The following is a 20,960-nucleotide window of genomic DNA, read 5'->3' on the forward strand; positions in this document are numbered from 1 at the left end:
AAATCTTTATTTGGTTGTTGGTCTGTAATAGTCATTAATAACACAAATCTATAACATCTATAGACAATTTTTAGCCCTTTTTAAGTGCAGTTTTAGTAATTATTTTTAAAGCAATGAACTTTGTAATCCCAAATGGCTCAGTATTTTGAGATGTTAAATTTGTTTTTATATTTAGCATGGAAACAGAAGATGGAAAATCACTGAAATGCCGCCTTCATTCATTGTGGTTGAAATTTGAAGTTCTACAAAGTTAAAGCTCACTCTTTGTTCATCCAATAGTGTGGGCAAAAATTTCAGATGAAACCAAGACACCTGATGGGATTGCGTTCTAACCTTAATACAAAATCAGGTTTCATCTAAGTTTCTTTTTAAAGTTTTGCATTTTTCTAATCCAAAACAGGGACATACAAGAGGCAAACTCATGCATTTCAAAATAGTCTTTTATGCCCCTCGAGTGAAGCAGCTGAGTTTTGCTTTGCTGTCACCTTTTCACTCTCTGTAGGCCAACAGTATTTCTTTCTCTTTTGATCTGGGCTGCATGTTTCTCAAATTTAGACCCAGGTGATGTTTGTGAAAGGGGTTTGCTATCTCAGCTGAATTTGGCTTAAAAGCTCCTCAAAGTCAAATGATCAGTGTGTGTGTTTGGTTATAAATTTGAGTTCAAGAAACTGCCGTCAAACTCTTCATTTTTTCCCACCAATCCCTGCTTCTTCCCTCTTGGACATAATTGACTTCCAGAGAGACTTTCAAATCCAAGTAATTGAGACTAAGGTTCAGTCTGTATCTGAGGTGTGAATATTTTGTACAACTCCACTGTTTGAAGCTCAGCATCTAGTGTGGAATCATGTTCTCCAACTACAATACAGATGTGACTAGCTGCAAAGGGCCAGTGTGGAGTTAGCTTGAGAGCGCTACCATCCTAGAAGTTAATGGGGAACCATTACAATTTATTCAGAGTATAAACTCTGAGCCTAAGTGAAATATCAAGGACAAAGATCTGTTCAGTTTGGTAAGTAGCTCAGTAGTGCAGGAAACTCGGGGTTTCCTCACACATTATTATTGCTCACCACAGCTTCTAAGGCACTCATTAGACTATCCATGGCCCGAGAGAGAATACTTACTAACTGAAGCACTCTCAAACCTTTATCAACACTTATGAAATATTAATTCAATATTCCCTCAGCGTTTCATTACACAAGCCTGCTTTGTGGAATGGAGAGGGCAGTATTTTTTAAATAACCTTTCTAGTAGCTGGTTCTTTGACTAGTATATGAATATATGGCTTTAAAGAAGTACAAAAAAGATTGCAGGATCTCTTAGACAATTAGAATAGCAGATTGCAAATTCCTATAAAATCCTTTAATTTTCCTCTTGGGAATTATGTGAGGGTTTTTTTTTAGTGGATAAGGATTAAACCAGTAATTATTCCTACTTGGAAGGGGTTTGTTAGAAATAAATCCAACAGTAAAATCTTCCTTTGCCACAGCCATTTCTGTTTTTTTCCCACATTTTTAGACAAGATGACAGCCAGGAAAAATTAGAAGAAAAAGGAGCAAAAGACTGATACATCTGGGATGGGACTGGGAAGGTAGATGAGGGACTTCCTGTGTGACACGAGAGGAGAATCACTAGGTGACCAAGTTAGGGGATAACTAGGTGGGAGACAGTGGAGCAGCTCTCCATTTTCCTGATTCTTTGTCCTCCCATGTACTAGTTTGGATGTCCTTGCTGTTTGCTCTACTAGTCTGCCACCGTTGATTCAATTACATCATCATCTATTTGCCTGAATTGCTGCCCCTCAGTCATGTCAATGGCAAGCGTTTGGAACACACGTATGTTAGCTTTAAAAAAAAACAGAAAAGGCTGAGCAAGGAGTTCAGAGAAGGTTGACATCTGAAAAGTTACACTAAGGGGCACTTCTCTTACACATTATCCTGACAAATCCTGACTTCGGTTATGCCCTGGCACATGATACTGGTCCTCCCTTCAACGTACTTCTAATTTTGCATCCTTGTTACATGCATGCATAGGCACCAATCCCTAACAGTATTTGTCCTCCAGGGCACCTTATGTAGAAAACTGCTGCCTCAAAGCCCCTACCATGCTGAGCCACTGTTTATTTAATTTATTTAAAATATTTTTACCCCACCTCTATTTAAAATATTTGAGGCGGCTTACAATTTTTTTTTAAACACAACACAAATATATATATATATATATATATATATATAAAATTAAAATACAAGACCTCAGAGGGACATAAAACCTGCTAAAAAGTCTTGAGAGGCGGAACACACACACACGCACGCACAAGCGCGAGTAGTAAGGTGGCTTTAGCCAGACGCCGAAACAATGCTAATGTTGGCTCCATGAGAATATCCCAAGGAAGAGAATTCTGCAGCCTAGGAGCAAAAGCTGAGAATGCCCTGTTCCGTGTGGATGTTGATCTTGTCTGCATAAGTGGGGGAACACTGAACAGAGCTTCCCCAGCTGACCTCAATCCCCGGGCAGGTTCATATGGGAGAAGATGGTCCTTCAGATACCCCAGACCCAATCCATTTAGGGTTTTATAGGTAATAACCAAGATCTTAAATTGTGCCCAGAAACATACCGGAAGCCAGTGCAGCTGCCGAAGCACTGGCATAATGTGTTCTGTATAATGAGTATTAGTTAAAACTTGAGCAGCCACATTCTGGACCAGTTGAAGTTTCTGAAGGCTCTTTTGAGGCAGCACCACGCAAAGCGCATTACAGTAATCCAGTCGGGATGCAACAAGAGCATGAATCACTGTGGCCAAGTCACCAGTTGCTTCCAGACACCAGTTTAGATCAGTCACCACCACAACTGGTTCTGATCTCACAGGGAAATAGAGTGGGGTGTCATCTGCATATTGATGGCACTGTCCTCCAAAACTCCTTATGACCTCTCTTAGTGGCTTCATGTAGGTGTTAAACAGCATAGGGGACAAGATGTAACCTTGTGGGACCCTGGAGCACAATCGCCATGGGGTTGAATAGCAGCCCCCTTGCTCCACCTTTTGAGAGCATCCCAACAGATAAGACTGGAACCACTGCAGAACAGTGCCTCCAATATCCAACTTCGCCAGGTGTTCCAGAAGGATACCATGGTTGATGGTATCAAAAGCCACTGAGAGGTCCAAGAGAATCAACAGGGATGTACTCCCCGTCTATCTCTTGGCGTAGTTCATATGCCAGGGTGACCAAGGCGGTTTCAGTTCCAAAGCCTGGCCTAAAGCCAGACTGAAATGGATCTAAATAATTTGTTTCTTTCAAGAAAGCTTGAAGTTGCAATGCTGTCGCCCGCTTGAGTACCTTGTCCAAGAAGGGAATATTAGCAACTGGGCGATAGTCATTCAAATCGTGTGGGTCCAGGGAAGGCTTCTGAAGTAGTGGTTTTATGACTGCCTCTTTCAAGGCAGCGAGACCCATACCAGATTTAAAAGGCGCATTAACAATCCTCTGGACTCAGCCAGTCATCCCTTCCTGGCTAGATTTAGTAAGCCATGAAGGGCAGGGGTCGGTCGCACTCCTCCAAGCTTTGTCCACATCCTCAGTCTGCAATAGCTGAAACTATTCCAAAGAGAAATGACTGGGCGGTCCACTCAACACGTTCTGTAGCCCACTAACATAGCAGCCAAATCAGAGGCCAAATCAGAGTCCAAATCAGACCAAATGTGAGTGATCATATCTGCAAAGTCCTTCACGAACAGATCAACAGCGGGGAGCCAAGAGCTCCTCCATTTCATCATGAGTTTGACTGTAACAAGCCCTGCACCACTCAATGGTTCCACTAGATGACATTGTGTGGATGAGATACGGGGGGAAAAGTAGCTTTTCTTCGTTGTCAACACTGCCACAGAGGAAGTTCGCAATTCAGCTCTAATCTGCAATAGATCAGACTCAGCTTTAGTCCCCCCCAAGGGGGGTTTTAGCCATTGCACAGACCATTTTGCTGCCATCAACCCCTCAGAAAACCAGGAAGCAAACCTGGCTCAACTAGCCCAAAGAGGTCACTTAGGAGCAATCATGTCAACTGCCCGGGCTACCTCAATGTTCCATACATCGACTAGGGCATCGACAGGACCATTTGCCATAATGGCTAAACAATTCCTCAAGGACCTAAGGAAGCTCTCTGGATCCGTCAGCCTCCGAGGGTGGACCATCTTAATTGGTCCCCCACCTCTGTGGAGGGGAAGGTCAGCAGATAGTCTAAACTTGAGCAGGTAGTGATCAGTCCATGACAAAGAGTGTAACCACATCCTTTATTCCAAGAACTCTGTCACCCTTAGTCCAAAAGACCAGATTGAGTGTATGCAGGTAAGGGGAACTTCCTCTCACCAAGCAAGAAACCTTCCTTACCCTCCCTGCTTTCACCAAGGACTGAATAGGCCACCAGACAACCAACAAGTGTGCAGTTTCACAAGTACACACACACTCAAATTATACTAAATCTCACAAACCCACCACAACACACCCTCAGTCTTCCCCGAAAGGCTCCCCCAAAGGGCAGCCCCCTTTGGAGTTACCGACCGCCAGCGGCAGCCTCGTGGCTTTAAGCCCGCCCCTGGTAATGGCTGCAGGCAACACCTGCAGCTAAAAGTTCTTACCCAGCAACAGCAGGGCAAGATCTTTGCTTCAAGAGGGCGGTGCTGGGAGAGATGTTGGTCCTTGTTCCCAGCCCTCCTCCCTCCCTGTTCACACAAGCTCAGTCTTCTAAGATCTTGCATGAATTACCGCTCTTCATTCATAAGGACCCTCACAACATGGGGCTGGAAGTTCTGGATTTGTGCCGCCTCTTCTGCCTCTCCTCCAAGGCACACATTGTGCTGTCCCTGAATCCTAAACACATGCGTGGGCAGTACTGTTAGCCCTAGGAGGCCGGAGATCCTCATCCCATAGAAATATCGGGAGATATTAGAAAACCTGAACTTCTTTAATCGAGACACATGGATGGACCTCTACCCTGTAGACAGCCTCTCAGAATTCTTGTCCTGCCCTCTGTGTTGGAATTCTCGGGAGGAGCACTTCTCATTGAGAGATTCTTTCTCTTTGTAAATTCACTCTGAAATGCAGACACATAAATGGAAGCTTCCCTTCAGCCACTGCCATAGGAAGGTATTCCTCTTTGTTGGTACCAGCTCTCAGGAAAAGAAATGCCTCCTCTTCATACTATGGTCCCCTTCTCCGTGTCTCTCTCCTATCTCTATTTCTTTCTTACTCTCTCCATCGGTTCCTGGTTTTGCCTTCATTCTATACTCTTCTGCAACTCATGTTACTGCTTCTTCCCATGTAAATTCCCTTTCGTTTCCTGTTAGTACCTTCACAACTCCATAACCCAACTGCTGTCGCAGGTGAGCCGCACTCTGAGGTGGGTTTATCCAGCTGAGGACTTCTTTATTGTGATGACATTATCTTCTACCAGTCAGGAAGCAGACTTTTCTGTTGCCCTAGCTCAGCAGTCACCTGTTAGTCATTATGACCTCAGTGGTTCTGTTCCCTAGCTGACGGGGAATTGGCCATGTGCTCAGCAGACTCAGCAGTCTCTGCCGAGTATATTTCTTCTCTGATTGTATTCAGCCTGTCTAGTAGTTAACTTTGTACTACAGAGGGACTCCAAGGATAGTCTGACTTGCTGCTGTTTGTATCTGGCAGGTAGGTCTCTTTTATAAGCAGGTTGCTGATCAACAAGAAATAAGCTACAGGCAGTCCCCGGGTTACATGGATCCGACTTACATCGGATCCCTACTTACAAACGGGGTGAGGCAACCCCGCACTAGCTGCCCCCCCCCAGCAGACCACCGAGACGTGCCGCAGTCCTGCTGCCCGCGTCCTCCGCGGCGAGAAAAGACCTTCCACGTCTCCCTGGTCTGTAGGACTGAGGGAAGTGAGGCATGGGAGAATAAAACTGAGCTCTGGAGAAATGTTTGGCTAGAGTTTCCCCTACAATATGTACCAGTTCCGACTTACATACAAATTCAACTTAAGAACAAACCTACAGTCCCTATCTTGTACGTAACCCGGGGACTTCCTGTATTTGAAGAAACAGCTCCCAAGAGAGATTCTCCAGAAACCCAAATTAAGGGCCATATTTCCAAGTGGACTCAAAATCCTGGAGGAGAAAAAAAATCAACCTCTGTTTTCTTTCTAAGGGGAGATACAGATATCATGTGCTTGTCTAACCTTGGGGACAGATGTAGAGTTCTATTCCTTACAATAAGTCTGAGACATTAAGGATGGGTAAACTTCAGTGAGTCACTTCATCATCCACTTTCCTATTAAAGATGATCTAAAGTTCTCTTTAGTATTTTGGACTTTCTTAACAAATCTTAAAGCAACTAGGGATTTTGAGTGCTTCTCTTTTTGGGCACCTAAAAATAGGGATCACTAGTTACTTCTGGAATAGCTCGGCTTGATTCTCCAATTCTCCCAAGAGAAGACACCTTCCTGATTAATTTTGAGACCTTAGAACATTGGCCGTCACTCCCGCTTTTTTTTGTCCATATATTTGTCAAAAAGGGTGCTATACCTTCTTATAACCTCACCTGTTGTGTAACTGTGACTGCTTCCAAATATGTTAAAGATATCCGATTACTCAGTCATGAGCTCACAGGAATTCTTTATAAAAGCACCTGATTAAACTTGGAGGAGCCAACTTTCCAGATAGTAGTCTGCAGATAGGGCACATAATTGCAATATATTGAGCTGTATTCCTTTCAGGTGAACTGAGAGGCCAAGGGAAAAGTGCCTTTCTTTGAGTGATGGAATGTATGAGCCTTTGAGTGAGCTTAATAGATTCAACTCATGGCATGTATGTATGCAAGTGTGTATTTTTTTGGCCAACAGTTTTTGTTGGTGGCGTGTTTGCCCCATAGAAGTGTCTGTGTTCCCACCTAGAGCTTAAAGAACAGAGTGGACCTAACTATGTTTGTTGTTTCTTGGTGCCTATGGCAGTGAGAAGCTTGCCTTCTTCCTTGCATGCTATACTGGTATAATTATATTAGTCTATTACTTATAAGGTTAGTGGGCAAGGACCACCTTTTTGGCCAGGGGAGTGGGGCTTGTACACAAGACCTAGCACAATGGGTCCTGATCCATGGCTGGGTCTCCTAGATACAAATTACAGTTGTTAGTTCTTGTAGTCAGTGCCTGGACCTCCTCTGCCTTCATAGCAACTCAGCAGATCAGATCAGTAGACTGTTCGCAACCAACCACAAATCCTCTGTCAAAGACTCGCTGCGACCGAACATCTTTTTCGAAAAAAACCCGGCAGTCTAGATGCTTATCTGTTGAAAAATAAACCCTTTTTTGAAAGCTCCGATATTCCTCAAAAAATGAGGTTTACAGGATCTTTCAAAAAAGGGTTTATTTTTCGACAGATCCGCGTCTAGACTGCCTTTTTTTCAAAAAAGCGCCGTTTTGAAAAAATTGGCAGCCATGTTTATGCTAATGAAGCATGGGATATTTAAATCCCCGCTTCATTAGCAATTTCGACGTGCCTAATCTACATCTCTCTGTCAACAGAGAGGTGTAATCTAGACATACTCTAATAGGGCTGCCCTACAGTCTCTTTTTAAGTAAGACTCCTACTGCCCACCTCCAAGCAAAGAAATAATGGCTTGTTAGTCATCAAGCATTGAAATTGTGTGGACAATCAGTCAAAGAAGTAACTAGCTGCACGGAGTCCACGACCTGCCCTCCTTCCCTGCTCTTGTAGAGTCCTGCTCCTCTGGGATTCTGATGAAAAACTGAAGGATGCTTAGGCCCACTCTGCCCTTTGTATTCGGGGGAGGGAGATGGGGGGTGTTGGAGAGGGTGCCTCAATGGACACTCCAGGTGGAAAGAATCTCATATTGTGTGCATGGGATGCAAGGTCACAAAGAGTGGACTCCATGTCGACAACACATCTCAAAGAACCACAGATTATGTAAGGTAAATAACCATTCTTTTTTCCCAACTTTAACCATAATACCTTGTCTGCACATACTTCACTCTAACCCATTGCTTGTTCTTCCACTGAATGCCTGGAAGTTACATGCTCTTATTTAAGTTCCTCATAATTCCCTTCCCTTGACCAATCATGAAGACTAGTCTAGACGTTCCAATATGGCTTACTGATTTTAGTTTTCTTGTCTGGAAAATTGAAGGTACTCTACTAGTGTTATTAGACAAGTTACTATAATTACAGCTTTGATATCAAATATATACAAACCACTGCATGTCATCGTACGTTCTCAATGGGGGAGGCCCTTAGACAAACCTAAGAACAAGATCCGAGAGCCTGAAATTTGCATTAAGATGTTGGGTGTGGCAGCTAACTCTAAAAGACGTGAATGGTCAACAGGGGGTGGATCACCTGTTCTGTTCATTCCCTCTGGATCACCTGGTGTTGGCTGTTGTCAGCAGGCAGGATACTGGGCTAGACAGACCTTTGGTCTGTCCCAGTCTGGCCACTCTGATGTTCTTAAGCTTTCGTCTTGTGGTTTATGACTACACCAAGCCTCAGATGGCAGCTGCATTAGGCAGTAGTTGGGGAGAAGGCCGCATTCTTCCTTGTGCTTTTCACCTGCCAATATGGGCCCCTGATGTTTTATCTGCTCTCGTGCTAGGATGTACATGGAGGGCCGCGAGGTTACCTTGGATCATCACTCTACCAACCCCACCGGGGACAGAAAAGACAGTGCCAAATCCCTCCCCAGTGAAGCTATCAAGAAGCTTAGCAGCGTAGATGGTCTCTCTTCTGGCAGTAGTTTACAGCAAGAGACCTTTGCCACAGCACGTAACTTCAGCCCTCAATTGAGTAGGAAGATGGTTGGCACAACCAATGCTTCCAGGAAGGCGCCTGTCATCCCAATAGACCTCGATGGTGCACTGGATACGAATGCATCATGCAGCAAATTGGATTCCTCCTTGACCAAAGGGCTTCCTGGACCACCCTTCATTTGCAAGCACACTGTGGATGACATCAGTGCACAGGTTGAGTAACTTCAGCTTTGTTGTTCTCCCTTCTCTGAATTATCCAGTCTGTAATACTTGCTGCCTCAAGAGAGTATGAAAATATTGGCTGAATTTTTAGGGTAGTCTGGATAATTTTCTGACTATGAAACTATTGGGAACAGGGTTAAAAGATGGAACTTCTATCCCAGCAGAATATTCATATTCCAATATTTGTTTGTCCTGAATTGGGCCAGAAACTCAAAATACCAAAACTTAGTGTGGAACACAAACAGGGTTCAATGAAATATTGGGTTCAGAAAAAGGAAAACATGTCAATCGAACATTTTGACTTTCCCAAACTGAAACATTGCATTTTTGGTTTGTCAAACCAACTTGAAACATTTAATTTGTAGAGTAGTCTGGATAATTTTCTGACTATGAAACTATTGGGAACAGGGTTAAAAGATGGAACTTCTATCCCAGCAGGAATTTTCATATTCCACATTACACCTCCCATGATGCAGTCTGACAATTCAGAGAGGCCATTCCGTCATGGGAGGTATGGTCATGCCAACCTGCCTGGAACACAGTTTAGAATGAGGCATGAGTCTCATCGTGGTGGCTCAGGTAGAGGTGAGGTAATGTTGAATTGACCTGAAAGAAAAATTTTCATTCAGATTTTTTTGGGGGGTGGGAGGAAAGGGATAAAAAAAAATCATTCGGACCAGCGTTTTCCCAAGGAACCCTGTTTCTGTGGAAATCATATCTTCTTGTGAAAAACATTAGGAGAGAAAATTCCCAGCCAGCTCTTTTAAAAGCCTATGATGTTGGTAATAGGGGAGATCCAACTTCATGATTCAGGGCCTCGGGTGACTGCTGCAGAGGATCAGGAAGGAGTTTTCCCTTTGCCTACTCTATAGCACAATTAGGTGTAATTTGGCCTTTCTTTTAAGCCTCAGTCATCATTGAAGGTGGCTCTGTGAACTTGGTGGACCAGAGGTGAGCTGCAGCATGAGAGCTGATCAAAACCACGGGCCATCCAGTCTATTTATTTGGTTGATAAAGACAAGACTAGTATTTGAATATTTGTGCTGTGTTTAACCTGCTCTTTTAAGTACAGGCAGTCCCCGAGTTACGCGGATCCGACTTATGTCGGATCCGCAGTTACAAACGGGGCTTTTCTCGCCCCGGAGGACAGGAGCGGCGGGACGCCCAGATGCGCCGCGGTCCTGCCGCCCGCGTCCTCCAAGGCGAGAAAAGCTGCTCCGCGACTCCCTGGTCTGCTGGGGGGGAGTCCCCCCCAGCAGACCAGGGAGACGCGGAGCAAAGCCGCAGAGCACGTGGGCAGCAGGACAGCCCAGACGCGCCGCAGCTGTCCCGCTGGCTTTGCTCCCCGTCCTCCGAGGCTTTGCTCCCCGTCTCCCTGGTCTGCTGGGGGGAGCCCCCCCCCCCAGCAAACCAGGGAGACGCGGAGCAAAGCTGTGGAGGATGCGGGCGGGACCGCGGCGCGTCTCAGCGGTCCCGCCACCCGCGTCTCCCTGGTCTGCTACTCAGCGCTACTGGACCAACCCGGCAGCACCCCAGTGGCGTCCCTAAGTCAGCCGCTGCTGAAACTGACCAGCAGCTGACTACAGGAAGCCCGAGACATAGTTGCTCTGCCCCGGGCTTCCTGGAATCAGCCGCTGATCAGTTTCAGCAGCAGCTGACTTGGGGACGCCTGGGGTTCTTAAGTTGAATCTGTATGTAAGTCGGAACTGGCGTCCAGATTCAGCCGCTGTTGAAACTGATCAGCGGCTGATTCCAGGAAGCCCAGGCAGAGCAACTCTGCCTCGGGCTTCCTGTAGTCAGCCGCTGGTCAGTTTCAGCAGCGGCTGAATCTGGAAGCCAGTTCCGACTTACATACAGATTCAACTTAAGAACAAACCTACAGTCCCTATCTTGTACATAACCCGGGGACTTCCTGTATGGCAAGAGGTCCATGGACAAATGGCCGAATCATTTCAGTAGAGTTACTGGAAGCTGCTCCGACATGTTTAATTTGTACTGTAAGAAGAGGGTGACGATTCTACAAGGGTGCATCTCACATTAAAAGCAAACCGCCTGATTTCTGAGTTACAGCTGATGAGTTACAATTGATCAACGTTTCAGTGTGCAAGCAACGTACTTCCCTGACAGTTCAACATAGCTTTCCTTGGCTGGGTTGGTCCCAGGAAATGGCGACTCCTGTAAAACAGCTTTCAGCTTGTGCTAGTAGAGAAAATAGCCATCCCACTCACTACCCACCTCCTTGCCTAAGGCCCCAGTATATTCCTCAAGACGTCCCCAGAATTCAGCAACATGGGAAGTGAACGGCCTGTTGCAGTCTTTTTCTGCCTGGGTTTTCTATAGTGCCACACACAGGGCTACAGCAAAACCACCTGCCAGTTTTCATGCTGCTACAGGGTGAACCTCTAGTCCAGAACGCTCTGGTCCAGCAACATCCATGGTCTGGAATGATTTTAGTTAGCTGGATGTCCACTTATCCTGGGTTTGGCCAAGTTTCCTGCAGTCCCAGAAAGTTTGTTTACAGCCACCACTCCCAGCTCTGTGTTCTGTGCTGTTATTTAGCTCTAATTTACTCCTAAATGTCCTGTAACAGCTCAGTAAACAGTGGAAGTGCTGGTAGACAATATCTACTTCCTGTAGTCTGGACAATTCTCTGGTTCAGAACCAATCAGGTCCTCAAGTTGCCAGACTAGAGAGGTTCAATTTGTAGTGAACTGGGCACTAGGAGAGGAAATGAAAATTGCAACTCACTCCATCAAAAGTTTCATCTCCAAGAGGACCTCATTTTCTTCCTCTGCTCCAGCTTGAGTGTTTAGCTTTGCTGCCCAGTCCTTCATACTCACCATATGCACTGCACAAAGAAGCATGCCATAGGCGCTTGGTTTTTAGCATAAGTAGCTGGGCTGCAGGGTGACATGCCTGGGATGTAGGAGAAGTGGGTTCAAATCCCTGCCTGTGAGCCAATGGAAGAGGACTTGACACTAGGTCTTCAGCTTCCCAGATGAATGCCCTATAGCTGCGATATCAGCTATAATGAGGCAGAGATCTCTCCTCTTCTACCTTGCTCCTGCCCCTCCCCCTCAAAAAATTCAAAAGCCCTTGCAAAATGGAAATTTTGTTTTCCAGCCAAATCCTCTCCACAACCTCATTCACTAAGGGTATGTCTAGACTACATGTCTCCGGCATAGCCAATGAAGCGGGGATTTAAATAATCCCCGCTTCATTCAAATAAACGTGGCGGCCGCCGCGCTGTGCCGACGATCAGCTGATCCGGCACAGCGTGGCAGTCTAGATGCGGATCTGTCGGCTGGGGAAGCCTTTGCTGACCGATCCTGTAAACCTCGTTTCACGAGACAGAAGGGATCGGTTGGCAAAGGCTTCCCCTGCTGACAGAGCTGCGTCTAGACTGCTGCGCTGTGCTGGATCAGCTGATTGTCGGCACAGAGCGACGGCCATGTTTATTTGAATGAAGTGTGGATTATTTAAATTCCTGCTTCATTGACTATGCCAGGTAAACTAGTTTACATGGCTCTGTCGACAGAGCCATGTAGTCTAGACATACCCTCAGGGTGCATGTATACAGCAGGGCTTAACTCGAAATAAGCTGCGCAAATTGAGAAACGTCAATTGCGTAGCATATTTCAAAATAGGGAGCATCTACACAGAACTTATTTTGAAATAGAGCACCCTTCCTCCGACTTCCCTTACTCCTCATACAATGAAGGTTACAGGAGTCAGAGTAAGAAGTTCTCCAGCTTGACACTATTTTGAAATAATTGCCTGATATGTAGAGGTGGACTAAGTTATTTCAGAATAGCGCTAGTTATTTCAAATAGTGTCACAGTATAGATGTACTCTGACTCTACTTCCCACCTGCACTGAGTCCTACCAACACATCCTATTCCCTTCCCATCTCTTTCTCACCTTTCCTTCCCACTAGAACAAGTGTATCTTTAAAAACAAGTTAACAGAACATTTTCTCCAACTTCCTAAACGTGTTTTTCTACTCTTCCACTAAAAAAAAGATTTTATACCAGTGTTCCTTTCTCTTCCTGCCCCAACTTTTTCTCTCTCCTTTTTGGTGGGAGAGGAAAAGTGTATATTAAAAAAAGGAAATGGGGTGTGTGGGGGGGAGAACAAATAAAATGAAATTTTCCATAACATTTTTGTTGAAAATCCATTTTCACATAGAAAACTTTGACCGCAGAAATTCAACCAACAGTAATGAATAATAAACATTAAAAGTTTGATTCCTCCTCCCCCCCGACTTCAACTTGTTATAGATCAATATAAATCCACTGATTTCAGTGGTGTTACTTCTGATGAGTGACAAAAGAAATATAAACACAAATGATGCTCACAAGCTCTGCACATAATTCACTTTCAAATGCTAGTGCTCACACCAGGCAACATATAAAGTATGTATACTCAACAGACCTGACGATGCAATGCACTAGTCACTAGGGCAAGGAACCTCTCTGAAATCGAGGAGAGTTAGGCACTCAATACCTTTTGAAGATATGGCTGGTGCCTAGGGACATTTGTGGTCCCAGAACAGCAGATTGCTTGGGTGTGGCAACATGAGTTTCTGGTATTTGCTCCCAAGATAACATCAACATCTCCCCATTGTCTAGTCTAGGGATGGCTTCTGCAGATCCTCAGGTCTAAGAAAGCTTATCTGGACTCTTTTCAGGTCTCCTGGATGGCCCCTTTCTCCAGGCAGCCGGTGAGTTTTTACCAGCTGGTGGTGCAGGAAGTAGACGTGAACAGTACAGATACGGCCACTGAGAAACTCAACCCATGGTTGCTCCAAATAGCAAGCACCTCAGTTGAACTGCGGAACCTAACACCCAATGTGGAGTATCTCGTCAGAGTCCGTGCGGTGACTACAGCGGGTGCAGGGGAGTGGTGCAAACCCTACAAGGTGAGCATGAAGCCTGCTCTTGCAATCTTTTGGTGTCTGGAAGCATGCTAAAGTTCTAGGCCAGAGCTTCTTGGACAATGGTGCATAGATTTGGTCTCTAGGAGCCCACAGAGCCCTATCAATTGGCCTGTGGCCTGGTGAAGGTTTGGGAGTAAGGAGGGAGGTAGAGAATGCATAGGCTTTGGCAGACGCTGTCTGTGGAACCCAAAAGGCTGTTCTCTTGCAAATCGGTCTATGGCATAGAGTGACCAGGGGCCCCGGTGCCCGAACTCTGTGCTTGAGCTAGACCAGGCTTGTGCCCTGTCCTTTCACAAGTGCTTCCTAGAACCAAATCGCTCCATTGGTATGGGAGCGCAGAAGCCGCCTGGGATGGATAGATCACCTTGGCTAAGAAGTGGGAGAAAATGTGACGTTTGCTTATTTTAAATATACTTTTAATGCCCCTTGTCTTCATGACAGAGTCTAGCGTATTCCAGAAGCCCATCTTTTCCTGCACCTGTTACTCCCAGCCCATGAGGGCACAGTCCTTACAGGTGTGGCTGACTGGACCATATTCCAAGCCCATCAATGCCCCGCTCTGATCATCCACCACTTGCTGTGCCTGGCCAGGAAGCCTCCATTTCCCTGCCATTGTCAACCCAGGGCTGCACACTTGCCCCAACTCACAAGTTGACACCGGGGGAGATAAACGTGTGTCAGTGCCTCACCTTTCTGTCACTCTCTTAATTTTCAGTTTGCGACGCTGGTCCCCGCTGGGGAAGGATTCTCGGATCCAGGCCATGTCACGGTTACAGTATGTCGGAAAAAAGATGCACACAGGAAAGTGATTTGTTTAGATAGATGTGGCAGAGAGGGTCTTCATGGTAGATCGAAGTCATTAAGGGTCTGGCCAAGCCAGACTTGAGCAGCATATAGCTGTGTAAATAAAAGGAGATGTGTCTTTCTCATTGAACTGTAGAGAAGTCCCACTTCCCGACTGATCAGCTGGTGCAAATAATTTATCTAAACTCAACAATGGATCACTGTCTGGTTTATGTGGCATGTCAAACAATAGACCTTAGAAACCATGTTTTCAGTAGAAGTCTGCACCCTGGAGTTCTCATTCAGGTTCCTGAGGAAGGGGCTCAGAGCTCAGGAGCTCCTCTGGGGTGTGATGGCCTCTCCATGGAAGTGCCGAAATGGGAGTTTTGCTCTTTTGAAACTCGAGATTCCAGGTGTGGGTGCTGAGCGGTGGGTGGTCAGGTCATATGTCTAACCCTTTGCCCTCACCAGGAGGGAACAGTTTCCAAAGACAACTAGAATATGCAATGCATCGCTTGGCCGGGGTAGAGAGAGGATATCTCATGGTAAAAATGAACATCCCCCTTTTTTTAACCTCTTCCCATGGTGTAGTGACAGTCTTACAGTGGAGGAAGGATGGTTTTGTGGATAAGACCTGGGAGAGCTGTGTTCAGCTGTCAGCTCTGGCTGTGCGGTCTCACCCCGGCAAGTCACTTATCCTCCACATGTCCATTTCCCAGTTGTTAAAAGGGGGATAATCACACCTGCCTGCTTCTCTGTGCTTTTGAGCATAGAATCGTTCGTATTTGCAGGGCACGCTGATGAAGCCATAGAAAAGCTTTTATGTAAATAAGTCACTTGGCTAAACAACTTGCTGCAGTGCTTTCAAGAAGCACTGAAACATTCCACCAAAATATTGGTGTACCATTACACGTTAACCATAGGTTGTCATATGGATGTTACAAGGAGGAGGAAGAAAAATTGTTGTCCTTGGCCTCTGAGGATAGGACAATGGCTTAAATTGCCACAAGGGAGGTTTAGGTTGGATACTAGGAAAAAAACGATCTAGCTGTCAGGGTAGTTAAACGCTGGAATAAATTGCCTAGGGAGCTTGTGGAATCTCCGTCTCCGAAAATGTTTAAGAGCAGGTTGGATAGACATCTGTCAGGGATGATCTAGATCAGTGTTTCTCAATCAGTGGTACCCTTTGGGGTACTCGATAGAAGTCTGGGGGGTACATCAAGACAACTGAAATTTGGAGAAAACTGAATTTTGTTTTAAGTTTTGCAGCGCTTTATTATTTTTGTACTTTTTACACCCAAAAGTTTCATTGCCTGCCTGGCTACGATTAAGTTGTTTAAACAAATGTGTTGCAACGGTAGAAAAAAACTGTGGGTACTGAAGATACTTATAATTTTTTTTGAAAAAGGGGTAACTGTATATAAAAAAAGGTTAAGAAACACTGATCTAGATGGTGCTTGGTCCTGCTGTGAGGGCAGGCGACTGGACTTGATGACCTCTTGAGGTCCCTTCCAGTTGTAGTGTTCTACATTTCTATCTGAGAAGAAGCAAAAGAATCATCAAAGAATATCCCATTTGATTCTGACCCAGATGGGAGCCGTAGGAACCTTTCTCTGCTGTACAGTGGTTGGCCATCCTAGCATACAGCTGATCCTACACTAAGGCTATGCCTAGACTGGCCAGTTTTTCCGGAAAACCAGCCACTTTTCCGGAAAAACTTGCCAGCTGTCTACACTGGCCACTTGAATTTCCGCAAAAGCACTGACTTCCTACTGTAAGAAATCAGTGCTTTTTGTGGAAATGCTATTCTGCTCCCATTCAGGCAAAAGTCCCTTTTGTGCAAAAGGGCCAGCGTAGACAGCTCAGATTTGTTTTCCGCAAAAAAAGCCCTGATCACGAAAATGGCGATCGGGGCTATTTTGCGGAAGAGCGTGCCTAGATGGGCACAGACGCTTTTCCGCAAAAAGTGCTTTTGCGGAAAAGCGTCCGTGCCAATCTAGATGCTCTTTTCCGAAAATGCTTTTAACGGAAAAGTTTTCCGTTAAAAGCATTTCCGGAAAATCATGCCAATCTAGACGCAGCCTAAGTGCTGATCAAGCACGCCCAATCACCTAAGGAAGGGAGTGTATATTGATGGGTGGGGATTGTGTAATCACAGGATAGCTGCCTTCTGATACAAGGGCTGAGAGGGAGGGTAAGATGGTTGGTGGGAGGCTTGGGGAGCAGGGAGGAATTGGCTGCCGCTAAGTGCTAAGCACCCACTAATTCTTTCCCGTAACATTTTCCAGCCCCAAAGTGCCCACAGAGTCAGAACCCATAAGAGGAAGCAGTGGTTTGTGTGCCAAAAAATTACTAGAAACATAAAGGCAGTTTCATTTACGTGAGTGTGACGAATGAAAAGAAGTAGGAAGGTGGGTGGATGAGGGCGGGGGTGTGTGTGGGGAAGGAACAGTCTGGGAAGAATGGAACAACTTTGCTATCTTCAGCAGTTTTGGGGCAAATTATCAAGTTTATAAACTAACCTACAAACTTTGAATAGAGCTGCATGTTTTCAGCTATCCCCCAGGGTTTGTTCTCTGATATGCCTTGAGATGGAGAACCTGTTTAGCATTGACGGTTTGCTTTTTAAATATTAAAAGTAGGCTACAGCCCCAATTTTGTATCATGAGGGTTGAGATGTGTCAATTAACCCATTTTGGATTTTGCTTGAGATTGACGTGAATGTATGACCTGCATTCCCTAGAATAAAATATCTCGTGGTGTAATTATAGATGTGTTAATATTCATCTCCAGTCATTCTTCTCATAAAAGTTTGCAGCAAATGAATACCCATAAGAAGCATAAACTTCGCTTTTTCCGCAAGCCTCTTAGACTAATTTCCATTCATGTGGGAAAAGCAGAGATGTACGGCTTTCTCTCTAAGTGCTGTAGTATTCATTAAACGTTTCCCAAGACTGACCATATGGCCAGCCCCATCCATCCTGTTCCACTCCCTAAGGTGTTTCTCAGAAGTTGTTAGAAAATCCCTGCTGAATCTTAAGTGTTTTTCTCACTCATCATTGGACTTTATTTTCTGGACAGAGTATCCATAAAACAGCGAAGCACCTTTAAAACAAGACAGAAGCGCAGTTCTAAAACCATAGAATCTGTATCGCATTGCAGTGCACTAGGAGATATTGTGACTCAGTTTTGTTTGTTATTTACCGTACGTTATTTACTGTACAGCCTCAGTGAAGAAATATAAAGCCACTCTGAAATGCAGATGGCAGGGGAACTGATGGGAGGGCTTTGCTTTTTGATTACACACAATTTCTGATTCGATAGCACTTACCACGTAGATCCTAGGATCCGATTTCTCAGCGTTGTTAGTCCTGTTGGAAGCTGGTGTAACTTCAAAAATGGAGTCGTGCAGTGAGAAACAAGACCTTACATTGACCTTATATTGACCTACAGCGCTTGTAGGCAACCTTCAAACTTCTGCTGTGCCTCATCCTATGACTTAGAACAGCTGGGCCAGATCTGGCCCTCCTAACACTTTGATCTCGTCCATGAATTGCATCTGGCTGCTTTCTATCTATATCCTGCTGCCCATGCCACTGAATTTCCAGGTGCTGGACCACACAGCAGCATCCTATTTAAATAGCTTCTGGTCACAACACTAACCTGGCAGGCGCCAGAGCCTCAAGCCCTTTAAATTGTCACAGCAACCCTGGGCGGCTGCCAGGCAATGTGGAAGTGGCAGGGCTGGCGCCAGAGTCCTTTGCTGTGTTTTTAATTCCAAGCCTCTGACCCCAGACAACTCTGGGGGAGGCTAGTCCCTAGCCCCGCCCCATCTGCCCCAGGACCCGCCCCTTCCAGAGGTGGAGCCGGCACAAGACCATATACCAAAATTCATTAAGTGGCTCTCCCGTGAAAATTATTTCCCACACCTCTTTTAGAAGGATTAGATTTGAATTACATTCTAGATTTTTCCCTTTACCCCAAACAGCAATGAAAAACTCGTGCATCACTAGCAATTGACACTTACAGAGCAAGAAAGTTGCACACATAAGATACCTTGTGCTTGTAAGTTATGTGCTGGTAAGAAACAATTAATGTTATAATGACAAAACTATGATTTAATGACTTGTTTTGCTCTTATTACGTTTGGGCTAAATAACCACCATTAAGTGAGTTCGTTTTGTTCCCAGCTAAGGCATAAATCTCAGTTGATCACACAGTTTCAAAAAGACTTTGCAAGTTGTTAGTTATGGATGATGTCTTCAGGTGTGGACCAAAAAAATAAAAAGAGGATCCAGGAAATGAGAAATGTTACCTTGTAAAATGCATAAATATTGAAAGGAGACTCTCAGCTAACCTACGCATCTTTATCTTGGGACTGCAACCCATAGAAACCACGAGTCCCATCATGCACTGCTCCTTCTAGGATGGAGAGAGAATTAAGGATAAGGGCCCAGCAGGCAAAGGAGCCAGGGTCGGTGAGATCTTACAATGGACGTGCAATGGGTTTGGGCATGGAAGGTGGGGGTAAGGAGAAGACAGGCAGGAGCTGACGAGGGGAGGGGAGCTAGTGAGACAACCAAGACAATTCTCCCAACCCCACCCCCATCTCCTTTCACTGTTCTGACCCCCCCAACTCCCCATTTTACAGGAATATTCACTCCTCTTCCCACCAGGTTCTCAGAGTGCAGGTTCCCCCCTCTTCCCCCCACCTGTCTGCTGCGGTCTTTTTCTCCCTCTTGTGTCTGCAGTGGAGCAATGGGCAAAGGCTTCCCCGGCCCCACAGCACCCCCTGCAGGGGGAAAGACGCATCACAGCACCGCTGATCTTGGGAGGTGTGGAGCAAGGAAGTAGCCAGGGGCCAGGGTGACAAGTCACAGGGGCTCTGGAGAGGTGGGATTTGTTTTGTGACATGACAGACGTGCCGGGAAGTTCAGCCAAAATCAGGGCTCCTCTGTGCTTGATGCTGCACAAACACACTGATTTGACAGGCCCTGAGCTCACAGCATTGCCTGGACCCTGGTGCGCCTCACCTCCAGCCCTCAGAGCCGCTCAGAGGGCACTGTGCAGCGCTCCGGCGGCGATTTAAAGGGCCTAGGGCCCTGGCTGCCACTATTGTAGCAGCAGCCTGGAGCTCTGGGCCCCTTTGATTGGCCAGGCCCTATGTTCCCTCTCCCCATGTCGTCATGCCTGGCATGGGGTCAGTTATTGTCCAAACAGGGCTGGAGAGAGGAAGGATTATTGCCCCATTTCACAGAAAGGGAATGTCATGATTATGAGGGTTAGCCAGCAGCCTGGGGATTAAGGGGTTAACTACACCTAGCCAGGTGGAGTGACCAATAGGAATGTAGGTGGGACTTTTCAAACTGGGACAAAGGAATTGGGGTTTTTTTCCTTTCTCCCTTTTGTCTCTCAGAGAGAGTTCTCTGCAGGTACAGAGAGGGACAAGCATGTCTCTCTCTCTCCTAGACACCATTATTCATTGTCTGTAAGTAGGGTAAAGTTTAGGCAGTTTCGTTAGGTTTTATTGTTTTAAGGGTTGGGTATGGGAGCTGAGATCTGGCACTGCTTAAAAGATGTTTTGGCTTTTCTTTGTAACTAAGTTCTAGGCCCATGGAGTTTCTCCATGAGTATATTTTGTTACCTCCCTATCTAGTCATTATGTTTGCAACAGGAATATTGTTGTAATAATAAAAGTTCTTTCTTTTCTTCTTATTAACCTGGCAGTGGTTAATTGTGTGCTTTGATTTTTATCTTAGGGGTGAGATTTCCCAAATGATCTTTCCCCTGGTTTCTTTAGCAACATTTGGGTGGTGGCAGTGGAAGTTTTATTCCCAAGATCTAGGTTTTTAAGATTTTGGGGTAAGTTTTATACCAAAACCTGGTAGATAAGGCTTTGGGGTACACTTGCTGGACCCCACTTCTGCATTTATCATGCCAGAGTGGGGAAGGAGCCATGACAGGGAACTGAGCCACGACGAGAAAGTCACTTACCCAAGGACAATGAGTCTGAGAGAGAGCTAAGAATTGGAGCCAGATCTCCGGAGTTAGCTGCCTTAATTGCCGACATCTGAGAATCCCTTGCCTTTGCGGGCGTTTGAACCTGGAGTTGTAGCTGGTTTGGCAAATGGAACTTTGTCACTCTTAGCACCAATGAGCTCTATAGCTGTGGGGAAGGGGGACAATAATTTTAGAAGGGGGGGCACTTAATTTTGCTATGTGGTCACAGGTTGGCT

The 20,960-nt window shown here is 45.6% G+C and overlaps 1 protein-coding gene and 1 long non-coding RNA gene across 10 annotated transcripts in view; one reads left to right on the forward strand and one right to left on the reverse strand.

The window, feature by feature from the left end:
• Positions 1 to 20,938, reverse strand: part of LOC142828080 (uncharacterized) — a 61,180-nt gene extending 40,242 nt beyond the window's left edge. For 2 of the 9 annotated variants that reach the window (XR_012903046.1, XR_012903045.1), the window contains exons 1-3: positions 20,719 to 20,937; positions 19,040 to 19,146; positions 14,631 to 14,838 (exon numbers count right to left, since the gene is read on the reverse strand). This is a non-coding gene — a long non-coding RNA (uncharacterized LOC142828080). Of the gene's footprint in view, positions 1 to 14,630; positions 14,839 to 18,055; positions 18,115 to 19,039; positions 19,147 to 20,718 lie in introns of all 9 variants that reach the window. The other 7 variants (XR_012903041.1, XR_012903038.1, XR_012903040.1 and 4 more) reach the window with 6 other exon arrangements.
• On the forward strand, positions 33 to 20,374 carry LOC112543552 (fibronectin type III domain-containing protein 8). Its single transcript, XM_025177970.2, has 4 exons — positions 33 to 5,672; positions 8,627 to 8,993; positions 13,693 to 13,923; positions 14,657 to 20,374. Exons 2-4 carry the CDS (start codon positions 8,628 to 8,630, stop codon positions 14,825 to 14,827), a joined length of 768 nt encoding a protein of 255 aa, XP_025033755.2. The 5' UTR covers positions 33 to 5,672; position 8,627; the 3' UTR covers positions 14,828 to 20,374.
• Positions 20,939 to 20,960: the final 22 nt, after the last annotated feature.

This window comes from Pelodiscus sinensis, chromosome 3 (genome assembly GCF_049634645.1).
Source record: "Pelodiscus sinensis isolate JC-2024 chromosome 3, ASM4963464v1, whole genome shotgun sequence".
NCBI classification, from domain to species: domain Eukaryota; kingdom Metazoa; phylum Chordata; order Testudines; family Trionychidae; genus Pelodiscus; species Pelodiscus sinensis.

Bases quoted from the DNA above. Each gene is read 5' to 3' on its own strand.
- LOC112543552 (XM_025177970.2), top strand. From the start codon at position 8,628: ATGTACATGGAGGGCCGCGAGGTTACCTTGGATCATCACTCTACCAAC. The intron at 8,994-13,692 runs GTTGAGTAACTT...GACTCTTTTCAG, and splicing joins TGGATGACATCAGTGCACAG to GTCTCCTGGATGGCCCCTTT. The intron at 13,924-14,656 runs GTGAGCATGAAG...CTTAATTTTCAG, and splicing joins AGTGGTGCAAACCCTACAAG to TTTGCGACGCTGGTCCCCGC.